Here is a 21,565-nt window from a genome sequence, read left to right as displayed (position 1 = left end):
ACCTCCTGGAGGTGTAGTGGGACTAAGTAGGCGAAACACTGTTGGAGGGAGGTTTCCACCTGATGACCCCCAGAAACGTGTTAGGAATCACTGCTCTTTGGCAGGTATAGAGGCAGATTAGAGCTCCAAGGTTCTTCACTGAGAATGAATCCTCTTTTTGAGCACAAGTATCTTGTGTTTAAATTAACTTATATGAAACGATATTTTACAGACAAAGCGATTGATCAACGAGCAGATGAATAAAATAATTAAATAATAAATCGTTGCAGGACTAATATCAACAGGGCGCACTCACCACTTCTGGGGACGACAACGAGTTGACCTTATTCTGATGTTTTCTTCTATGAGCCACAACCTCATCCTCACTGTCACTGACGCACGCCACTAGAAAAGACACACGGAAGAAGAAAACAATGCAGGAATCTGGAGCAGGGCGAAGAAAGTTCAGGAAAGTTCAGGAGGGTAAACACACCTGGGCGAGGAGGAGAGTCAGCTGCACAAACAGGTCCCTGACGTGAGCCGTTCTCCACACCTGGCGATCTCTCCACCTCACCCTCCAGTCGTCTCCGCTTTAAGCTGCGGGGTAAAGTCCAGTCTCGAGGCCCGGGCGAGAGCGTCCGCCTCGCTCCTGGTGAAGGGATTGGAGATGGGAGCGCACCACCCGCAGACATTAAAGGCGAAGCCAGAAGAAAGAGCGAATCTCTCTTCCTGTGCCCTGACAACATCTGTGGGGTCGATAACTTGGATCCAGCGGACTGCAGGGGCATTCTTGGTCTATGGACGCTGCTGTGGGGAGTGGAAGCGTCAGAGGCGGCCTGCTTTTTAGGCTGCGGCGAGGTCGGCGTAGATGGGGCAGGAACATCCTCAACTTCCTCTTCCTCAGAGTCCTCCAGTGAATAGCCGAGGTCAAAGTTGACGGAGAAGAAGTCATGGGAGGTGTCAAACGAATTCTGTTGCACTGTGGGAGATTTAGCTGTCGTTGAATTGTCTGTCACAGGTTTACTTGCTGCTGCCATGTGTGTATTATGCTCTGTCTCTGTAGTGCTTTGGGTGTTTGTGTCCTCAGCTTTTTTGTGCTTTGTGCGCTCTAAATCACCTGCGTGTGTGTCTGCTGTGTGTGCAGGGCTGCATGAGGTTTCCAGGGTCTTTTTTGGGCTGTGAGCAATGTCTCCAACACCGGGGGACGTCCTGGGTGTGACGTCAGGAGTGGAGATGTCCGGAATGGTCATCTGCAGGAAGGCTTCGTCATCCCCGAACAGATCCATGCTGTCGTCCATCTGAGGGTCCACGTCCTCTGTCACACCACCGTCCATCAAGTCTGGCGTTTCCTCAGTCCTCACGTCACCCCAGCTGCTCTCTTTTTCCTCAGTCACGCTCTCATTCTCACTTTTTGTTTCCTCACCAACCCATTCCTCCTTGAAAATCTCATCACCCGTCTCCTTGCTGTTATCTCTTACATCATCATCACCATCGTTCAGATCATCTTCCCCAAAAACCTCATCCCAGGTCGGGCTGTCTGCTGCTTCGCTGGCCCTGCTGACGCTCTGCTGCTGCTCCCGACGAGGCCAATCGTGATATATTTTACCATCCTCTTTGCCCGCTGGAGGCTCGTCTGAGTCCGCCCTCGGGGAGATATCGTCAGCGTCACTCGTTACCGTCGCTTCATCGTCGTCGTCGTCAACGCCCAGGGTGAAGCTGACCTGGAATAGCTGATGAGGAGAGGGAGGAAGGGATGGAGCAGCCATGTCGGCCTCTATATCTTCAGGCGGTGACGGCGGAGATCGGGATAGGAGATCCGCCACGTTGGCCAGGATGACCTTCAGAGTCTCATCTCTTCCTGGGCGGAGTTTAGCAGAGGAGGGAGGAGGTGCTGAATCCCATTTAGGAAGGTAGAACATGGCCTGAAGTTCAACATCTTCATCTTTATCAATTTCTGCTGTCAAGTTTGCTAACTCGTCTGACTTTATAATGGCACAGACATCATCCATGTCAGCTTCTGGACAGTCATCGATTGACAGCCGAGGACAAACTGCCTCAGGTCCTGGGTAATCTGTGATGTCATCGTAAGTTGTTTCAGTACGTGGAACAGGAAGTCTTTGTTTTGCTTCCTCGTCGACGCTCTCCAGATCAGACAACGTGGAGCGAGGTGGTTTGGGTTTGTTGGTGGTGGCGGTTTTAGCGCAGGTCTTTGTGCTCTTCTGTCGCTTCTGCACGTTCTTCAGGTGAGCATCTGCTTTGTGGAGGTAAGGAAGAAGCTCCTGTTCGTAACGACATTCACCCTAAACACAAACACAGAAGAGTTGTGTAAGAAAAGATCGCCTCGCAGGAGAACCAAGGTCAGAGAGCTGTAATCAGGCTCTGGACTGGCCAACATGTGACGCTCAGGACAGTAAATTCACTGATCATGTTCATACAGTTATCTAATCAGGAAGTGTCCTATGAGGAGATGTCACATTGCAGCCACAGATGGAGGACACTTAAAAGTCTGAGGTAACGTTTCTTGTTTGTTTTTCTAACACATAGAGGAAGACAGAATAATAACCTTAAAAGGACAAATACCACAACAAATGTGTCCAAAATGAGAACATATCCCACCTCTCCATCCTCTCCAAACACACACACACACTGTGATCATCCAACACCTGTCATCTGTGCAAATCAAACGACGTGGAAGTGATTCATCTGGAGTGGCATCCCGCCTGGGTCGACAGGGTGCCATCGAACCTGTGACCAGCAGGATGACGATGCTCAGTGAGCGGAAAAGAAAGGAGCCTAATGTAGAGTGATAGCGGGGAAAGGAAGGAGTGTGTGTGCAGAGGAAAATGCCGGTTTAGCCTGGAAAGAAGGCAGTAAAACTAGATGAGAGGAGACCTTATGTCACTGTGTTAAATAAAGCTTCACACTTAATAGAGTGGGAATGATCTGAATGGGAACAAATGGCCTCGAGCGTTGTTAAAAATGTGAAACTGTGCATAAAAGGCCTTCTTACAGTGAGGAAATTGGTCATAGCACAAATGGAAAAGTGCTTTTTTCCGGTGTTATAAAACTGTGCATTCATGCAGGCGACTAAGCTTCATGCACACCACTTGGACAGGCCGCAGAGGCCTTTCGATCCACATAGAGATGGTACCACCCTGCTGTGTCTTCACGCTAACAGGTCACTAACTGTAGAAGTGCTGTGTGGTGCCACCTGTCCACAAGGTATTCACGCTCTAATTTCACCCTGGCTTGATTACTTAACGCTCTATACACAGCACCCAGTAAAAAAAGAGCACTAAACTGTCACCACAAGCCTTTTCACTGAAACTACAAGAAGACAACTCATTACATGAATTTTAGCATCCCTTCACTGACAGCTCATTGCTTCACAATACAGTTTAAAATTCTTTTAATCATGAGCAAGCCCTTAAATGGAGTGACCAACCTAGATTTATGACAAGGACGCACACTTAGGTCGGCAAAGCTCTTCTCACAAACCATAAAAGTCTAGATTATCAGCCAAGGCTGACTGCCCATTTGCTGTCATGGCAATAAAACTGTAAAGCCCCAATTCCAAAAAAGTTACGATGATGTATGAAACGTAAATAAAACAGAATGTGACCATTTTCTTATCTTTTCCGACATATACTCAATAAAAACAGTATGAAAGCAATATATTTAAAGTTTTACCTCATCAGCTCCATTGATTTGCGTAAATTTATGCTTATTTTGAATTTGATGCAGCAACGCGTTTCAAACATGTTGTGGCAGGAGCTACAAAAGACTGGGGAAGTTGTGGAACGCTCCAAAAACACCTGTTTGGATCATTCCACAGGTAAACAGGTTGATTGGTAACAGGTGATAGCATCATTATTGGGCTCAGTCGCTCACAAGCAAGGATGGAGCGAGGTTCACCACTCTGTGAACATATGATTCAATGAAGCATATTAATAGATGGGTAGACTTTGTAAAACCGGTGTCAGTAAACAGAGTTTGTTTGCAAATGTTTCAATTCTGTTTTTATTAATCAAGAGTAACTGGACTTGGATGCAGAAACTTAAAAACCTGTGTTTGTTTGAGCATTTTACAGAGCGCTCCAGCTATTTTGGATTCAGAGTTGCAGAATGAATAACCGTTCAAAATCCACACTTCTGCATTTTCTCATATACGTCAGCTAAAAACGCATCTTGTTAAACTAACTTTTGACTGGCTTATATGAGTTATTCATTCTGTTCTCATTTACACAGGTTTCTGGGAAACGGTTGTTATATTTTGATGATTTTGAAGAAAACAAGCGAAACAGCGGTGTCCAAGAGGCACTGAGCGTCTTTCTCAAAAATGTATGATAGTCCACTATTTTTGCCCTATAAATGCTAACATCAGCATGCTAGCATGATGATAGTTAACAGGTGCGATGCTTAATGTTCAATGTTTGTTGTTCACCATACTCATGCTAACAATTGGTAATTAATACTTAAATTACAGCTGAGGCCGATGGGAATGGCTCTGGATTCTTCCTCTGGGGACCATGAATGTCTGCTCTCATTGTTTGGCATGAACGTACTGAACTGAAATATTTTGATTCTTGATGAGCAGGTTTCTTTAACTTGGTGCCAGTATGAAGCATATCCGCGCTTTTTATTGTTCACGCGGCTATCACGCCAAACCAGCACGCAGTTGTTCACCTGTTAGGTTTGCTTGTCGTGATAACTACACAACATTCTAGCCAACGTGACGCCAAGGTTTTGCCCAGCTGCCATTATAAGACCTGGGTGCAGCACTTCAGTGTCTAAAATGAGTGAGACACACACAAAAAAAACCATGCTGAGACACGTTTTGCTGTCATTACTGGTCTGCTGCTTCTGTGTCTCACCGTGGGCAGGGCTCACAGGATGTTTTTCCCTATGATGCATAATTCCAGCAAGAAAGTTTTGAAGAACGAGTCTTGATCTGATGTGGGAACATTTTGGGTTTAACTAAATGAGACGGGAGAGCTCATTAATGTGAACGGGCCAGTATGTCCACTTTATCTAAAAACAGCGGCAGTACAATTCACCTAAACATATAAATAGATATATAAATAGATATACAGATATACATATACTGCATATGTATATCAGATATTTCGAATGTGCTTTAACGCTGTGACTCCACTGCCATGTTTACCGTGAAAACTGTGAAACACCTGAACAATTATCTCTTCACACCTTGGACTACATCCCTCAATGCTTTCAAAAGACAACACCTGGAGGTAAACACCGAGCAGCTTGCAGGCGTCACACTGTGCAGCCAGAGCCGTAATTAACGCTCCAGCACTCGGCACTCCTCAATGAGGGCAGCGTAGTGAACACTGGTGAGGCTTTGCACCGACGTCATGTCTTTATATTTCTGAACTGATGACAATACAAATACAATTAATGGTGTGGAAAAACAAATAAACAGCAGCTGTGTTAATGTCATTAGTGGCATTGATTCATGTTGCAACAGAATGTGATGGTAAATAAAACCACTGAACAGCTATTATACTTTGAAAATGGAGGCATGCTAATGGAAATTGTTGTTTAGCTACTTGTCAAGTCAAATTTATCGATACAGCACATTTTATTGAACGTAAGCTCAACGTGCTTGTAAGCCACTTCTCTCCACATTGGCTTTCTTATTGATTCAGCTCAAATTGTGGCTGATAGGCGATGAGGAGGCAGGAGAGGCCTTTGCTCACAGCACTAAAAAATGATGGCTAATGAATGAGTATATGTCAAATAAGAGAAAGATGTCCCTCAAATTTAAGGGTGTCTGAGGTGTTTCTGAATTTAGGTGCGGATGAAACAGAATCTGTACATGTCACAGCTGGAGACGAGACATTTCTGAGTCAGAATACTTGATATTGTGTTTATACTTCATATTTGATCAGTTTTCTGGGGGGGAAGCACAATATCAACATGAATAATATACAAAAAAATTAAATAGCCTTTTAAATGCCAATTTAAATGTTTATTTTACCTGTGTGAAAAGACCAAATGTCAATAAAGCTAGGTTGGTTTTGGACTGAAACCTCAGCTTAGAGTGACATCACCGCCACCACAAGTGAAATGAACAGAAAGACTTTTTACTGACTTATACATGCACTCATTTATAATACTGTAAAGCAGTTAATATCAGGAAATATTGTGAAAGTTTGATCTAAATCAGAGAAATAAATCACATACAAGTCCTTAAAACTCCTGCATCCGTCAGGCACAGCTTTGCTCACAGCTGTGCACAGAGACCGAGGCTGCTGCACGTCCCTCAAGCATCACGATCCTGTTGGAAAATGCAACAGAGGCTTCGAGGTATTCAAGGATTTAGTCACACTGGACACTTAAGCAATGCGTCACCTTCCTCCCTTTAAGATAATATCTCGTTTCTTGAGGGATTCACCACACTTTCTCGATACTCTTGAACGCCATTCGCGCAGGATTAACCGTAAACCCCGGCGCACAATTAATTAATGATCAGATTAAGGCTCTAGATGTGGAGATGTCGCAGACTGAAATAAACTCGATGACGAGCACAGGCAGAGAGGAGCGCTGCAGAGGCTGGAAGGGTCAGAGGGTTTGTGTTGTCTCAGACTGCACCATGAAGGGAAGTAGCAAAGTGGAAACTCCTCTCCGCTGATTATCTCATTGCACTACAATGACCAGATACAAATTTGATGCTCATGAACACACACGCAGAATGCAGCAGGCATCGCATTAGTCAGTCTGCCTGACTTTGTTTCCAAACATGCTGCTGCGATTGAAACGATGCTCTCGTGCAAATATAGCAAAAGGTATTAATTAGAGGCTTCTGAAGATGCTATACAACAGAAACAGCTGTAGTTACCGGCTGCAAACAACATGAGTGTGCATGTATTTGTCCAACTTATTTGGCCCTGATATGCAGTGGTAGAATGTAACTAGGTACATTTACTCAAGGAGTATACTTCTGTACTTTAATAGAGTATTTTCATTGCATGACACACCACTAACATTTCGCAACACAACATTGCAATTGTTGCCCTACCACATTACTTCAACAGCAAAACATTTAAAGAGTGTTTAAGAGATGATACATTATATTATAGTATAACATAATACAACAATTAGTCAATTAGTTGAGTTGTTAATCATCTAAAAAAAAATTAAACAGTGACTGTTTTGATAACTGATTCATGCAAAAATGCAAACATTTCACACGTTCAGCTTCTCAAATGCTGACAAGACATTTGAAGATGTCAGTTTGAGCTCTTATTCATTGTATAATATAGAATAAACTGATTGGTCAAGATAGTTGCAGGCCAGTATAAAAAAAGTAAACATTAATGACTGAATAATAATAATCTAATAATAAAGATAATAAAACTTTTTGAAAACTTCAATGTAACTATATGATAGTATATACTGTATATATAATACAGTATATATATATATACATAATTAAATATACTATATACAATTACAGGGTCCATTTCTCTGCTCTGCTTTTGCTATTTTAAGCATATTTTCTTATAATACTTTTGTACTTGAACATTTTCAGTGCAGGATTTTTATTCGTAATGGAGCATTTTTACAGCATGGTATTGGTGCATTTACTTAAGTACAGAATCAGAACGCTTCCTCCCCCACTGCAGACATGACAATGCAAGAATCAGTAAATCTGAATAAGAAGATAAAAAAAAACATAACAGGGAGAGGAGGAGCACAAGGCTTTTAAGAAGCTACTGCTGACATCAGTGGCGCCGGACGCACGGCAACGTCGAGTCTGAACATGTTCAAGCGGGAACGATAAGCAAGAGCTAAATGTGAGGTGTGTGTTCGGTCGTAATGGGTTTTTTTGTGCAAATGCATCAATTTTTCAATCAATCAATTAAAGCAAAATGGAATATTAAACGTTGCATGAATGCAGTCATGTACTTAAAGCCATGGTATATTATGAGATACTGTAAATGTGAAGCCTGTCATTTAGTGTCACTTTAATTCTCTTTAAACAGCCTGTTTGTATTCTTCCATCTTTCTTTTTGTTTTTGGATCTGATGTCCCGCTCGCCCGTCCGCAGCCCAGTACGGTATACATGTGGGTCATCACAGCACGACCTACTTCCAGCTTCCCGGCCTTACGTAACAGTTCAGAGAAGTGTTACATAATCACAGAAGAGGAGGACGGCTGGCCTGCCTGCCCGCCTGCTCTGTGTCCCCTCATCACAAAGAGAAAGAGGCAGCACAATGAAATACACAGAATGGTTCTGAAATCACCCAGACAGAAAATTGCCTCAAATAAGATTAATGGCTTCTGGAGTGCAAGGGGGCAGGGGTCATGTGTGGGCATGATTTATATAAGGAAAGTAAAGTTTGGACTTTCATTCAAGCGCTTCATTTCTCTGTTCTCCCTCTGATGGCCTCAGCCGTGGCTAATGTTTTCCCTCCCAGAGTGAAGAAGAGTGTAGGACAACAGCAACAGGCTGCTTGTGTGTTAATGGGAACGCGCTTGCTTTCATGAAGCGTGGACACTGATGCTGTATGTGGGCTGTAATAAATGAAATTCGTCACGACTACGTGAAGCGTTAATGTTTATCAAACCACGTCTAAAAAGGAGTCAAAGCGTTTAGAATTTGTGGATTTGTCATATCGAATGAAAACAACACGACACTGCGGGGGTAAACAAACATGCTTTGTGGGCTTAAAAACATGTTTGAAGTAAAAACCATTATTTGTGGTTTGGGAGAGAAAAACCCTGAAATATACAAAAAACAGATGGGTTTATTTAATCAAAAAATCATCTTTTTCTGGAAATGTTGAATACATTATAAACTAATTAGCTCTTTCAAGGAGGTCCTTGTTTTCAGTCCCATTTGTTTGTCTGTATCTCAGACATTGAAAACACATTTTAACTTAATTTGGTGGAAAGTTAAGCAACTGCCCCTTTTTTCTTTTTGGCAGATCTGGATCCAGGTTTGGACTCAAGAATTTTTCAAGCTATTTATAAAACTATTACTCACTCCAATGGGAAAAAGCCTGACTGACCCCATGATTATTTATGCATAACCTGATGCAGATGCAGATGAGAAATGTATGAACATTTACAGATTTAGAGGATGTGCAGCTTTAGTGGAAGTAGTGTGATGTGACTCAGGACACGACTCACTCCTGTGCTTATATGCAATGTTAACTAGTTAACAGATGCTACAGCAGCATCTGCACTAACCTCTTTATTGTTGTTTCTGAACAAACGCCTGTAGCTGCCAGCAGTTCCTCGTAGGACGCTGATTGGTCCGAGTCACTGTGGTTCAGCCACAAGCGCATTAACTTGAGGCCTGGCAAGATGGATTCTCATGTCACGTGACCTCATGTCACCTTGTGTGATCTTGTGTGATCTCATGTGATTTTGCGTGATTTCACATGATGTCGTGTGATCTTGTGAATTCAGCTGCCTCACGAGGTAACTGCGTCCCTCAGACTCCTGAAACCAAACCTACGCTGTCACGCACTGTTACTCGTTAAATTACTGTATACATATAGATATACTTTTGTTTGAGTATGATTATAAATACAGGGCTTTCACTTGTAGCTTGACTACTTCTACACTGTAGAATTGCTACTTTTACTTAAATGAAAGAGCTGAATACTTCCTCCAGCACTGCTTAGTGGAGGTGCAGTACTGTATGTCCTCTCAGTACTTTTAACTTAATTATCATGGAATAATTTATTGCATATTAAATAAACAAGCTGCTTCACCTGCAAGAAACTAAACTGAATGCCCTAACGACAACTACCTGGATGCAGCTTGCATGATTCATGATGGAGCAATTAGCAATTACAGCTACTTACCGAACTGTATGTAGAAATAACTGCAGAGTGACAATAACGTGCAGTATCCCGTTGCCATAAAAGGGGAAAGGCCACCACACGGCTTGAGGCTCAGTTTTATCTTCTTTTCAAGGCAAAACAATGTTGTACTAGGCTGTTTTTTCAGATTCTGATCAAATGTTTTGTTGTCTGGGAGTTTCATGACCTGAATTCATGGCTCAGGGTGTGGAGACATTAGTTGGACTCTCACCCAGTAATCTATTTTGCTTTTACAGGTGGGATCATTCTGAGCATGGTCAAGAATCAAGCTGTGGAAAAAAGAGCCCACCTGTTAGTTCAGCCAAAAGTCAGGTCTACCATAATCTCTGACCCAATTTCAAGGATTTGGACAAATTCAGGGGTGTTGTCGATGGCACAATCTTGTGAAAAAGCAGCTGGTGGGAGCAGGAGGCCTGGAACACTCTCAGGCCTCAGGCAGGAAGTGATAAGGTGTGGGGAGATTGGCAAAATGTATACAAGGTCAAGAAGAGAATAATGGAAATGGCTAAATTACGTGTTTGATACTGCTTATTAAACCACACCACAGCAACAAAATGCCGTTTTTTTTGAGACAGTAAAACGTTAGATAACCTTCTGCCGGATCAACATGAGAACAACTGTTGTGTGACCAGTTCTGGTAGATCTGATGACCACGCTGATATAAATAATCCATTCAAGCCACCAAAAAGGACAAGATTGCTATCAATTAGCAGCCAAGACCATGACACAAGCTGCTATTAGGTCAGCAAAGAGCAGTGGCACAGGCAGAGGAGTTTCAAGCTTTGGAGCTGTAAACATGCAGCCTTGCTCTTCAAGCAGCTTGAAAAACTGGTTCTCCAGTCTAATAAAATGTTTTTGCACACATCATTAAAAAGCACATCTCGATCTAAAATAACATTACATTTTCAGCAGCACATTTTCAGCCTTCACAGCGCTATTTTTGTCATTTCTTCAGTTTAATGGTTAAATCTAATTTGAGGGAAAAGAAGGCAAGAGGAAACATCATGCAGAAGGTAAAATAAATAAATAATAAAACCACGGCTGCAGCATGGAGCCTGTTTATCATGTCTGGAATTTGCCTTCCGGGTCAAAACGATGAACGTAGTACCTCAACGCAATGTGTTCACAAGAAACTCAGCTGACGAATTCCAGCCTGGTGAGTTTATAAAGTTTGGTCTGCTCTTGCACGAACACAGAAGTCTTTGTTTTTATGCAACACGGCAACATTTATGTAAGATGCCTGCGGTTCACTTATTTCCCCTCGCGTCACAGAGTACCACATCAGCTTTTATCCTGATACTCACAGAATCAAAATTATCCCACATTAACTGCCTGCTCTCACCTCATTTTCCTCTCTCATGCCGTCTATGAGCTCCATCACTTTAGTGAAGTGGTGGCAGCGGAGGGAGTGATTAACAGCATGGGTAGGAAGCGCTCTGTGCTGCCAGTGTCTCCACTCCCACAAAGACAGCTCTCTGGATGGTGGTCCGCTTTTAGAAACGTCCTCCTTTGGGACACCAAATGACACCATGAAAATATAAGGTGTTAGTAAAAGAGTAAAACATTCTAGACAGTAACAAAAGCACACAGGAAGGAACATAGCAAGGTTCTTGCACATTCTACATCATAACTCTTGTGTTTTCTCTATTTCTTTTTCTATTTCTTTACTACTGAAATCACAGCAAATTATGGGTGTGCCATCAGGTACCAGGGAATAAATGTTGCTACCTTCACGAGTCACCACCAGAAATACTAGTTGGTTAAACTTACTATTTTATTAACGCACACATTCAAATTACCAGATGATGTGCTATGTTCAGGATGTGTGTTGCAAAGTCCCACACACTCAGCTGCATTTAAAATATGACTTGTGTTACTTCCTTATTAAATGTGTATGTTATGTTGCCCTTTAAATGGTCACACATTGGCTTTATCGTCGTGTCTTCAACCGTTAGGTACTTTTCAGACCTGCACAAGGGAGAAAGAAAGGAAGAAAGAAAAAAAGACAGAAGGAAACCTGAGGTGGTGGATCACTGGGCAGGGACATGAAGCGTGACTGTTTCAGGGTTGGATGAGCTTCATCTTCCCGCAGCCTCATGGTGGACGCCCAGAGGGAATATTCAGCACTGCTCAGAAACCCGTCCGACGTTGCGCTGCCCTGCCAAACTACCACATCAGACACAAAGTCAAAAACCTGTCTCTCAAGTACAGGAAATTTCATTTTCTCCATTCCCAGATTGAATAAGCAAAATCTACTCCCGCATCATTACTCACTCAGGTTTTGAGGGTGGATGAGTGAGGCCCGTCCCTCAGAGTGGGACCGGCGACCCCTGACAGACCGCCTGCTGCTCTCCTGATGGTCAAACTGGCCACAGGTAATGTGCATCTTATGCAGGGTGGGGTTCACCCCCTCTGGCATCATGCGGGGACTGTTGGGGTACATGTGGAACCCGCTTTTGTTTCCGATGATGGACTTGTACACGCTGCGCTTGTTGCTCTGGCTCTGATTGTAGGTCTGCGGAACACAGAGGTTAAACATCTTGTACCTGTGGTTCTGTGGCTTAATCAGCTCTGATCCTGAGTACATTTGGGAGAGTTCAAACTTTTAATCTAAGAGTCCAAGCCTCAACGCTCACCCTCTCCTCGCGTCCCTCAGCCAGGACGACAACAATGCGTCCCTGCCGCTTACGTCCAGTGCGACCCATTCGCTGCACCAGGCGGATGGGATTCTTCTGCGCGTCGAAGCAGACGATGAGGTCCACCTCTCCGATATCCAGCCCCTCCTCCCCGACACATGTCGACACAAGCGTGTTGAAGCCTCCCTGGCGGAACCTGTGCACCACCTACAACACAAGTGAAACAAAGCTATAAACAGCGAAAGGATTCTATTTCCACCTACTGTTGTCGTCTTAAACTTAAACTACTGTTTCTTGTATGTAAACATGCATCCATGCTAGCTACTTGCTACAATGAGGTCACTGTGTACATATTCCAAGCAAAATGCACCTATTACAACATATCAAGGATCAGGTCTATTTTTAGTAAATGATGTGCACACAGGGCACAATGTACATTAACATCGAAGCGTCATTCCTGCATTATTTATTGCCAGGAAATGGAACAGACGGTCTGTAGAGAAAATTCAATGCAACCAGCGGTGAAATCAGTGAAGCAGCAGTCGCATTCATTGTTTTGTTTTGTTTGTCAAACGAGATACACTTCTACTGTACAATAACACAAATTAGATTATTTGGTTTGAAAACGGAAGTTATCCACAACAAGGAGAAAGAGGGGAAAAAGTTTAAATCCAATCCACAGATGAAAGACGAACAGTAGACTGAGGATAAAATGACAGTAATCTTACTCTATATAATAAGATTGCGATGATTCTTGCTGTAAGAAATAGTATTTTAATATCTTCCCTCCCACCACTCACAGTCGTCCAGCACATTACTGAGAGCACAATTCTTCAGGAAGCCCTACTGAGGAAATGTAATATTAATATTGAATGACTTTATTCTTGACTTCTCTAGGTCTCTAAAGTTCAGTGGGAAATACAGTGTTATAGCTGATACAGGCAAATATTTAGCCTGTTGCAGGCTTTTAATGAACTGTTTTAACATCATTTTATACATTTCATAATTTAGTTAAACCTTACTGTAAATCTGCCCTTCATTAAAAAAGGCATACTGTCTCTACCTCCAGTTGCTCCTTTTGAGTGAAGCCTTTGACTCCCTTCCCGGCTGATGCCTGGCCCATAAAGGTCATGACCCTGATGAGCGGAGCGTGGCGGTTCAACATGGCTGCGATCTCCTGCACGCTCTCACGGAACGATGAAAAGATCATCACACGCGTGGCTTCCTCCTGAGGACCTGAACCTGGGCATTAATGAGACGGAGGAGAAACATGAGCCGATTTCTTACAGTTCATTAACACGCAGAACGGCTGTTTGTTCTGTGATCCTCTCCGAATTTAAAACGCTGAGTGTAAACACGTTCTCATCAAAACTATAACACTTAAAACACTGTTTGGACACTGTGGCACCGTAAAGCCGTAAACATCACACGGGAAAAGGTGAGATCTTTAATGCAAGCACAGCGACACTTTAACACAACGCCAGATGCTTTGTCTTTGCTGTAGTTAGAACATGAAGAGAATTATACAGTTCAGCTTTAACTCAGAACAATCACACATTTGTGAGTCACAGCATTATGCTATAATAGGTAAATCACCATTATTGTCTGCTAAGCTCTCGGCCCACAGTCTGAAATGCTGCAGCACCACCTCCTCCAGTTTCTCCAGTTTGGGGTGACTGTAAATAAACGGCTCATCTGGACCTAGAAGTATGAGTCACAGAGGGTGTGAGTGTAATAGACGATGTGTATTATTTTTTCAATTTTAAAGTACCTTGGAAATTGAGGCATTTTGTTTTTTAAGGACCTTTTACACCTAACTCGTTTGGTCCGAGCTTTCCAGTTTGATCCGAACCAGAATTACAGGTGTCAAACCTGCCCCCGACAGGCCACCAGCCAAAACAAGGTCTGCTGAATAGAGCTGGTCTTGCTTCAGATTAAACTGAACCATTTTTTTTTGACAGTTTGGACATCCGGATCAATTACAGGACGTCACGGCAGGTTATCGACGGGACCAGGAAAAGGAAAAATTAGCCGCGGTAGAACATGTGGAGAGGAGACCAAGCTTTGAATTGAAATATGTTAAGTTATAAAACAGGACGTTCATTTGGCTGTGCATCGGATCAAAAGTACACAATCTAAAAAAAACATCACCTTGGTTCGGACCTTGAGGTGTGAAATTACCCTTTACTGGACAGAAGTGGTGTCCGGATATCTCCCATTAAAAAGCCTCATCCAAATAAGTAAGAAAGACTCTGAAATGTGACTGATGTATGAATGAGTGCTCAGGTACCAGCAGATGGCTTCACAAACATTGCTTCCATCTCGTTGTAAAGGTCCATGAAGGTGGGAGTCCTCTGCAGCTCATTTCTGGCCCTGGACATCTCTGAACCAAACAAAGCATGGACAGTGCTCATAACAAACAGGTCTTTTACAGATTACACACAGACATTATGCATTATTGAGTGTAGATACACCCAGGGGCACTGATGGACAATCTGTGGCAAAGGCTTTTTTGCGTGGATAAATCGCAACAAAATACACTGAAGGCCTGGAGGTAAGGTGACCGACCTCTGGATCCGTCCATGATTCCCTGGATGTAAAAGAAGAGCGATCGGAGCCCCATCTGCATCAGCAGCTCGTAGCCATGGTACAGGCTGATGCAAAGGGCAAAGTCGCCCTCCAGCATTCCCTGCTGTGGACCCTGAGGAGGTGAGAGCATGTGAGTCCATAAGACCATACTGAGACCACTGGTAAGAATTTGATTTACAAAAAGGCTTTCAATAAATCAACTATTTAGTGGCCATGCTTATCCAGAATATCTTTTCATTCAACCGTCAGGCTGCACAGGCTTTAAAAGAAAATACAGTAGAAATGCAATAATCTAGATGGGTCACATTGATAAACTGTCTAGACTTCACTGTGTGATTGATTCTTTTCTACAGCCTCGTGCACATCTTTATGAACCCCGAAACTGACAGAGTGTGACAACTCCAATCAACTGGTAAAAACAATAACATCCTTTATTTCTTTCACTGGCTCTTTTTATTTTTCTGATTCATTTCACTATTTTTTGGTTCAATCATTTATCTACTCTGTATATTCCCCACGCAACATTTCCCATTTTCTTCAAGCAGAGATCAGAAACAGTCTACAGAGGTAGAAAACGTAAAATCTCTTCTTTCTAACCCCACACATCCTGTTTTTTCTTTTTTTTCTTCTTCTTCGAACTTGAAAAAAACAGACCCAACAAAATATGGCTCAAATGACATCACTTGAGGCAATTTATCAGATTTCGTGCAGCCCCCTCTGAAGCCACGAATGGTGGAGTTTAAAGGAAAAAGAAAAAAGTAACTTATTACTTACTTATAGATGCATTTATATTTTTTGACTTGGCTGATAAACTTTTCCTACATTCTGTTAGTTCCAGAGCTCCATACATCTTAAAAAGGAGTAGCAGTAATGTACAATTTAGAATTGCATACTATACACAGTATATAGCACCCAAAGATTCATAGAGCAGGGTCCGTGCCTTGATGTTTGGCGGAGGGTTCTTGCGGAACTGATCCCTGGCGAGGATCAGCTGGTATTTGGTGAGAGTCCGCAGGTCTTTGTGTGCCATCACCCGGTTCTGAACAAGACGAGACATGAATTTCTCCAGCACCTGGCAGGAAGAGTAACAAACAGATACACAGGTCATCGATAATAGGCTGTTTCCTGTGTTCGGGGTAATGCATCAGACTGACAAACTGGAAAGTACATCCACACACACACACACACACACACACACACACACACACACACACACACACACATTTCCTCTGCGACCACTTCGACATACGCAGGTGTTACCTCTATTGGTAAACAGACTTGCACAGACTGAATAGAAAAGAATAGAAGGGACACATAATAACACTAAAATCTGTTGGATTATTCCTTCTTCCTGTCCTCGTTTCCTTATAATGGGAGGAGAGATGGAAGCAGTTCTTCACACAATTTTAACAATATCTATTCATCTTCACGACTGCAGATAAAGGGAGGCTGGGTCATTACAATTTCAATTTCAGCTGAGTGCGACTGCTGCTCTAGAAACCGAACAGGATAACAGGATGCTCTGAAAGAAGAAGAATGCTGCCCGTTGGAATCAATTGGTAATGAGATTTTGTAACAGATGATGAGCAATTTAGTTGTTCTGATTTGCAAATGGTGCCACAAACAAAGCTTAATTCTAAAAAGATGTGTCAAGTCGGCCGAATGATGTCACTCTACATCAATGCAAATCTCACATTTTTTACATTCATCGTTTTATAATATGAATAGTTTTCTAATAATATACACTATAACATCTATACATATTTTTAAATACTGTATTAATTATAGTACACAAAATGAATTTAAGACATGTATTTTCATGTTTTGTATATTACACATTAAACATTTCTAATATACCCTGACACATCTATTTTATTCTCACTAAATATTTTTTATTATTATTCTGCTGGGCAATCAAACATCAGAATCAACAAAATAAGAAAAATCACAAACATATTTTACAGATGACTACATTTACTCTCACAGCTGTCTTGACACATATATTTTAAACTATGTATTTAAAAGAAACTGTGACAGTCAGGCTGGAACAAGCTACAGTAATAATAAAATAGAATAGATAACCTACTTTCTATCCCATGTGAAAAAGAAATGAAGCTTCCCTCTTTACGTGAAAACCGAGCTGTCCACCCCATTTCTGCTAAACCTCAGCCCACTTCTCTGAGCTGAAATGCGAGCGGTGCATCACACAGCTTATGAAGACAAAAACAAAGGGTTAAATAACAACCTTTAATTCCCCCCGACCTTTCAGCAAACGTCCACGGCTATATCACCAAGCCCTAAACGGTCTATCATGAACACGTAAGCAGGTCAGACATCTGGTTGGGACTGTGCTTCATCACATATGATATGGTTTAAACTCAAAAACACAGACTTATCAGTTGGTTGCTAATGGATTTATTGAAGCGCCAACTAAAGCCTGCACAAAAAACTATCAACAAACCTTGATTAAGTGAATGTTATTTTTCAAAATATTGCAGGATTTTTATTGAAGTTTATTAAGTGTGCAGTGGAGTGAGATTATCAGAGTTTCCTCATTTAAAAGGTACAGCAAGGTTTGTAGAATATGGGAAAGAAATGAGGATTTTTTTGACCAAACTGGGAGATTAAATTCATACTATTAATTCATCTATTATCGTACCACTGAACTGCAATACTGAATGCTATGAAACAGACAATGGAAGTGCGTTGGTGAGCAATGCTTTCACTGTGTAGGTACATGTACACATATACAGCGTGTACTTCAACATGTAAGCACCGTATCTGAATGCATGTTTCTTTATTGGTGACATCTTCTCGACAAGGTGATTCGATCTTAGTTGCAACAGCCATAGAAAAAGACGGACCACTGATGGGGATGAGATGAAGAAGGAGGTTTAATTGCACAATTCAGGTCTGATAAAGCACCGGATTCAGAAAAAGACGGGCCAGAAAGTGCTGTAGATTCTTTACTAAATGGTGATATAAGAGGATTGGAAAAAAGGAGGGAAACTCAAGATGAATGAAGCCATAAGATGCAAGGCCACAACCTACTCCAACCTTATCCCCACCATCAGCAGCAGATGGTACTTACAGCTGGAAATGACTACATTTTGTGGGTTGTAACATAATTGAAAGGCATCCAACCTTAACCTAAGGGTGCCACTGAACATGTTACTCATGTGAACAGAGCTCTCATCCGTACTCTGAATGCTTTGTTGTTTTTTTTTATTGATCAATCATTTGGTCTAGAAAGTGTTGAAAACACTGAGTGCCCATAACAAGTTCCTAAGCCCAAAGTGATGTCGTCAGATGTGATGAGAGTTAAAAACATGTGCACATGCTTTAAAACTTGCTGCTTTGCTGGCAGCTAAATTTACACATTCACTAATTTGTTACATTTGAGAGGGATGTGAAAGAAAAGAGAATAATATCTGTCAACAGCCTTGAGGTGTGATTCAAATGTGTAGCATAACAACTTCATTAAAGTGAACATAGCCAGCATTTTTCCAAATGCACACATTAACATTCATGCGTCTGTTCCCATTATCTGACATCTAGCATTGGGTGAGTCACCAGTCTATCATCAGACAAGCATTCACACTCCTACAGGATTCATCCTTTTAACTCCAACAATACCATGACCATCCGTCTACGTGTTTTTATCCATGCAAGTATTTTATTTTCTGGTGGACAATAATTACAGCCTCATTAGTCTTTAGGCCATAGTCCTGTTAATGCATTTGAGCTGGTTACAAGTCTCTCTCTCTCTCTCTCTGTCTCTCTCTCTCCCTCTCCCTCTTAATTGACAGGAGGAGCTCAATGAGGCGATGTGTATGCAGCGGTCTAGACCAGATTATGAGATTACACAGAACTAGATTAGTGAGGTTGCTGTTTTTGTCTGGTTGAAGTGAAATGACAAAATGCACAGAAATGTTTTAGTTTCCTGCTCTTTCATTTTCACCTGTCCACTACTTTATTTTCTATTCTCAGGCTCCAACTAAGGATTAAATTTAATATTACAGTATTCATAATTAACTTGATTTTCTTTCTCAATTAAAGGAAAACATTGAAATACGCCCATCACAACATCCTAGAGAACAAAATGAGGTAATGTAAAAAAATCTTGCTTTGTCAGTCCAAAACTACCCAAAAATTCAATATAGTGAGTTATTATGAGTTATGTCAAACCAGATATCTAAATAAAGCAGATTCATGAAAGACCTGTCACAATATTCAATAAGCAGACAGAACAAGTTAACAAATAATTTAGTTCAGGTAAAGAAAACAGTAACAAAGTTGGGAAAAGAGGAATGCAGAACACATACTGCCTAAGTTTTGATAATAAAATATTTTTTTTAATTTTATCCACCTACCATACCTGGCATTGTTGTTTATATATATTATTAGAGCGGCTCAGATGTTGTGAAAGCAGAAAAGGTCTGCTCCAATGCACAAAACAGGGAAACAATCGCTGTACTTCCCCTGAAAATAAACTGAAATAGTTTCAGGCATCAGGCTTCTTTCTGACCATCATTTGTTTACACTAGCAATGTATCAAAACTAAAATAATGATGATACAATAGCATAAGATAGGGCAGGTTGGTGTAAGGGTCTCTTAAAAATAGCAAAACAAACATGAAGTGAATGTCAGATTTGGATTACTCCCAAAGCCAGTAAGATTATTAAAAAGAGGACAGGAGAGGACGTGTGCCAAATGACAACATCGTCGATGGCAGCCTCACTGAGCATGCTCAGGAAGGGCCAGCAGTTGATTGGTTGAGGGGCATGGAGCTAAGTGACGTGGGGAATCAGTGAAAAAGCCAGTCTGTAGGCAGCTATTAATACCAGAAACTACACTACGATGAACTCTCACTCCTGCATGTCAACAATGGAGGGACTTGATACGTGTGTGTGTGTGTCTGTATGGTAAAGCTTAGCCTTGTCACCACTGATACCATGAGGGGGGACAGAAACAAACGTCACTCTGCTCAAATGAAGTGTGGAAATTCCATTATGGTTAACCACATGATAAATGATGAAAGTCCTTATTGTTGATGAAAGGGTGCTTGTTTAATTTTCGAGGGCTGTCATCAATCAAACTGCAATCAGTGTGTGGCTGTGAGGATTTATGAAGAGAAGACATAAGGACAAACACAATCCAGCAATGGTGTAGGTGGATGAATGCTGAGGTCTGCAGCCAGACAGGAGGCCTGTTAGGTACCATCTCTCCCTGTAGAGTATGGTAGGGTGTGTTTATCAGCGTATGTGTATCTGTGATTTCACGTGTGTTTCATATGTTTCGTGCCTACATAGAGACTCCCCCACACAGACTATAGATGATTATATAATGTCCTCTCCGTACGTGCATGCTGAAGGATACAACATGGTGGTTGGCTGTGGCAGCGTCACAGATCAGAGGAAATCCTGCTTAGTCTGTCCCCTAGCGCACAAGTTCAACTCTGTTTATCATCCTCGCAGGGGAAATGTTTGTCGACCATCAATTATCATAAAAGACAAATGATCAAAATAGTGAGTCACAAAAAAAGATGCACCAAAGCAAAGAGCACAAGTGCTAATTATTTAAAATGAAGCATCATCCCTCTTTTTTATTTTACTGCATATTGCTCCTATTACACCAATGAAGACAGTTATGGCTGTCACGCAGACACACACACATTGTTCTCTACCATCAGGTGTCCTGTTGTGGAGACATTCATCAATTTATTAAAGGGCCAGGACGTAAATAATCACAGGTGTATGTGTAACAAGGTGTCACTGTTACAAGCAGGGTGTTACACATACAGTAAATGTGCTAAAGCTGTCACTGTGACTGAAGCCAAAAAGAGCACATCTAATATTACAATGTTAAGAAGACAGTGACGAGTGGAAAGTTGATTACTGGTATTATTTTCTGGAGAGTAGATTTTTGTATATACTGACATAATGTAAAAAAAGTGAAAACATATTTTTTTAAATATATTTTATGCATATTTATATATTTTGAGGGTACAGTTTTTTAAAAGCATCCGACCGTATAATACTAGACAAGGCAACTTCATGTGTATCGTGCGTTTCAAACATGGGGAACTGAAAGTGATTCACATTAGGTGAAGAAATGCATTAGAATGACTTCAAAGAAGATTAAAAAAAAACAATAAAATCAACAAAATAATTGATTTTTTTTAAATCAGTGAAACAGTAGACCAGAAATGGTTTCTAGTGATAAAGCAATTGGTTAATTGATTAGTTAATTAAAGGAAAATTCATCACCAGTATATTTGTTTTGGGGTATTTTTTTCTGTTAGTTCGTTTTTTTTTTTTTTAATGTATGTGTTTGTTTTGTGGTTATAATAGTATATTGAATATCTTTAGGCTCAGGTCAGACAGCAACAAATGGTATTTGTAGTTGGCATGTCTCAGACCTATGATGGATTTTTCACAATTTTCTGATGTTTTATATAATCAATTAATCAAGCAAATAATGTAGAAAAAGATAATTTGA

At 41.4% G+C, this 21,565-nt stretch overlaps 1 protein-coding gene across 2 annotated transcripts in view; it reads right to left on the bottom strand.

Moving 5' to 3' along the window:
- fancm (FA complementation group M) overlaps positions 1–21,565 on the bottom strand; it is a 45,920-nt gene that overhangs the window by 8,960 nt on the left and 15,395 nt on the right. For both annotated transcript variants that reach the window (XM_041953766.1, XM_041953767.1), the window contains exons 5-15: positions 16,004–16,135; positions 15,043–15,175; positions 14,765–14,857; positions 14,071–14,175; positions 13,538–13,716; positions 12,475–12,681; positions 12,113–12,353; positions 11,856–12,004; positions 11,181–11,345; positions 473–2,279; positions 296–384 (exon numbers count right to left, since the gene is read on the bottom strand). In XM_041953766.1, coding sequence (XP_041809700.1) covers positions 296–384; positions 473–2,279; positions 11,181–11,345; positions 11,856–12,004; positions 12,113–12,353; positions 12,475–12,681; positions 13,538–13,716; positions 14,071–14,175; positions 14,765–14,857; positions 15,043–15,175; positions 16,004–16,135 — 3,300 coding nt within the window. The remainder of the gene's footprint in view (positions 1–295; positions 385–472; positions 2,280–11,180; positions 11,346–11,855; positions 12,005–12,112; positions 12,354–12,474; positions 12,682–13,537; positions 13,717–14,070; positions 14,176–14,764; positions 14,858–15,042; positions 15,176–16,003; positions 16,136–21,565) is intronic.

Source organism: Chelmon rostratus, chromosome 15, assembly GCF_017976325.1.
Source record: "Chelmon rostratus isolate fCheRos1 chromosome 15, fCheRos1.pri, whole genome shotgun sequence".
In the NCBI taxonomy this organism is placed as follows: domain Eukaryota; kingdom Metazoa; phylum Chordata; class Actinopteri; order Chaetodontiformes; family Chaetodontidae; genus Chelmon; species Chelmon rostratus.
Note: the sequence above shows the minus strand (reverse complement) of the source record. Positions and strands in the feature narration are given on the sequence as shown.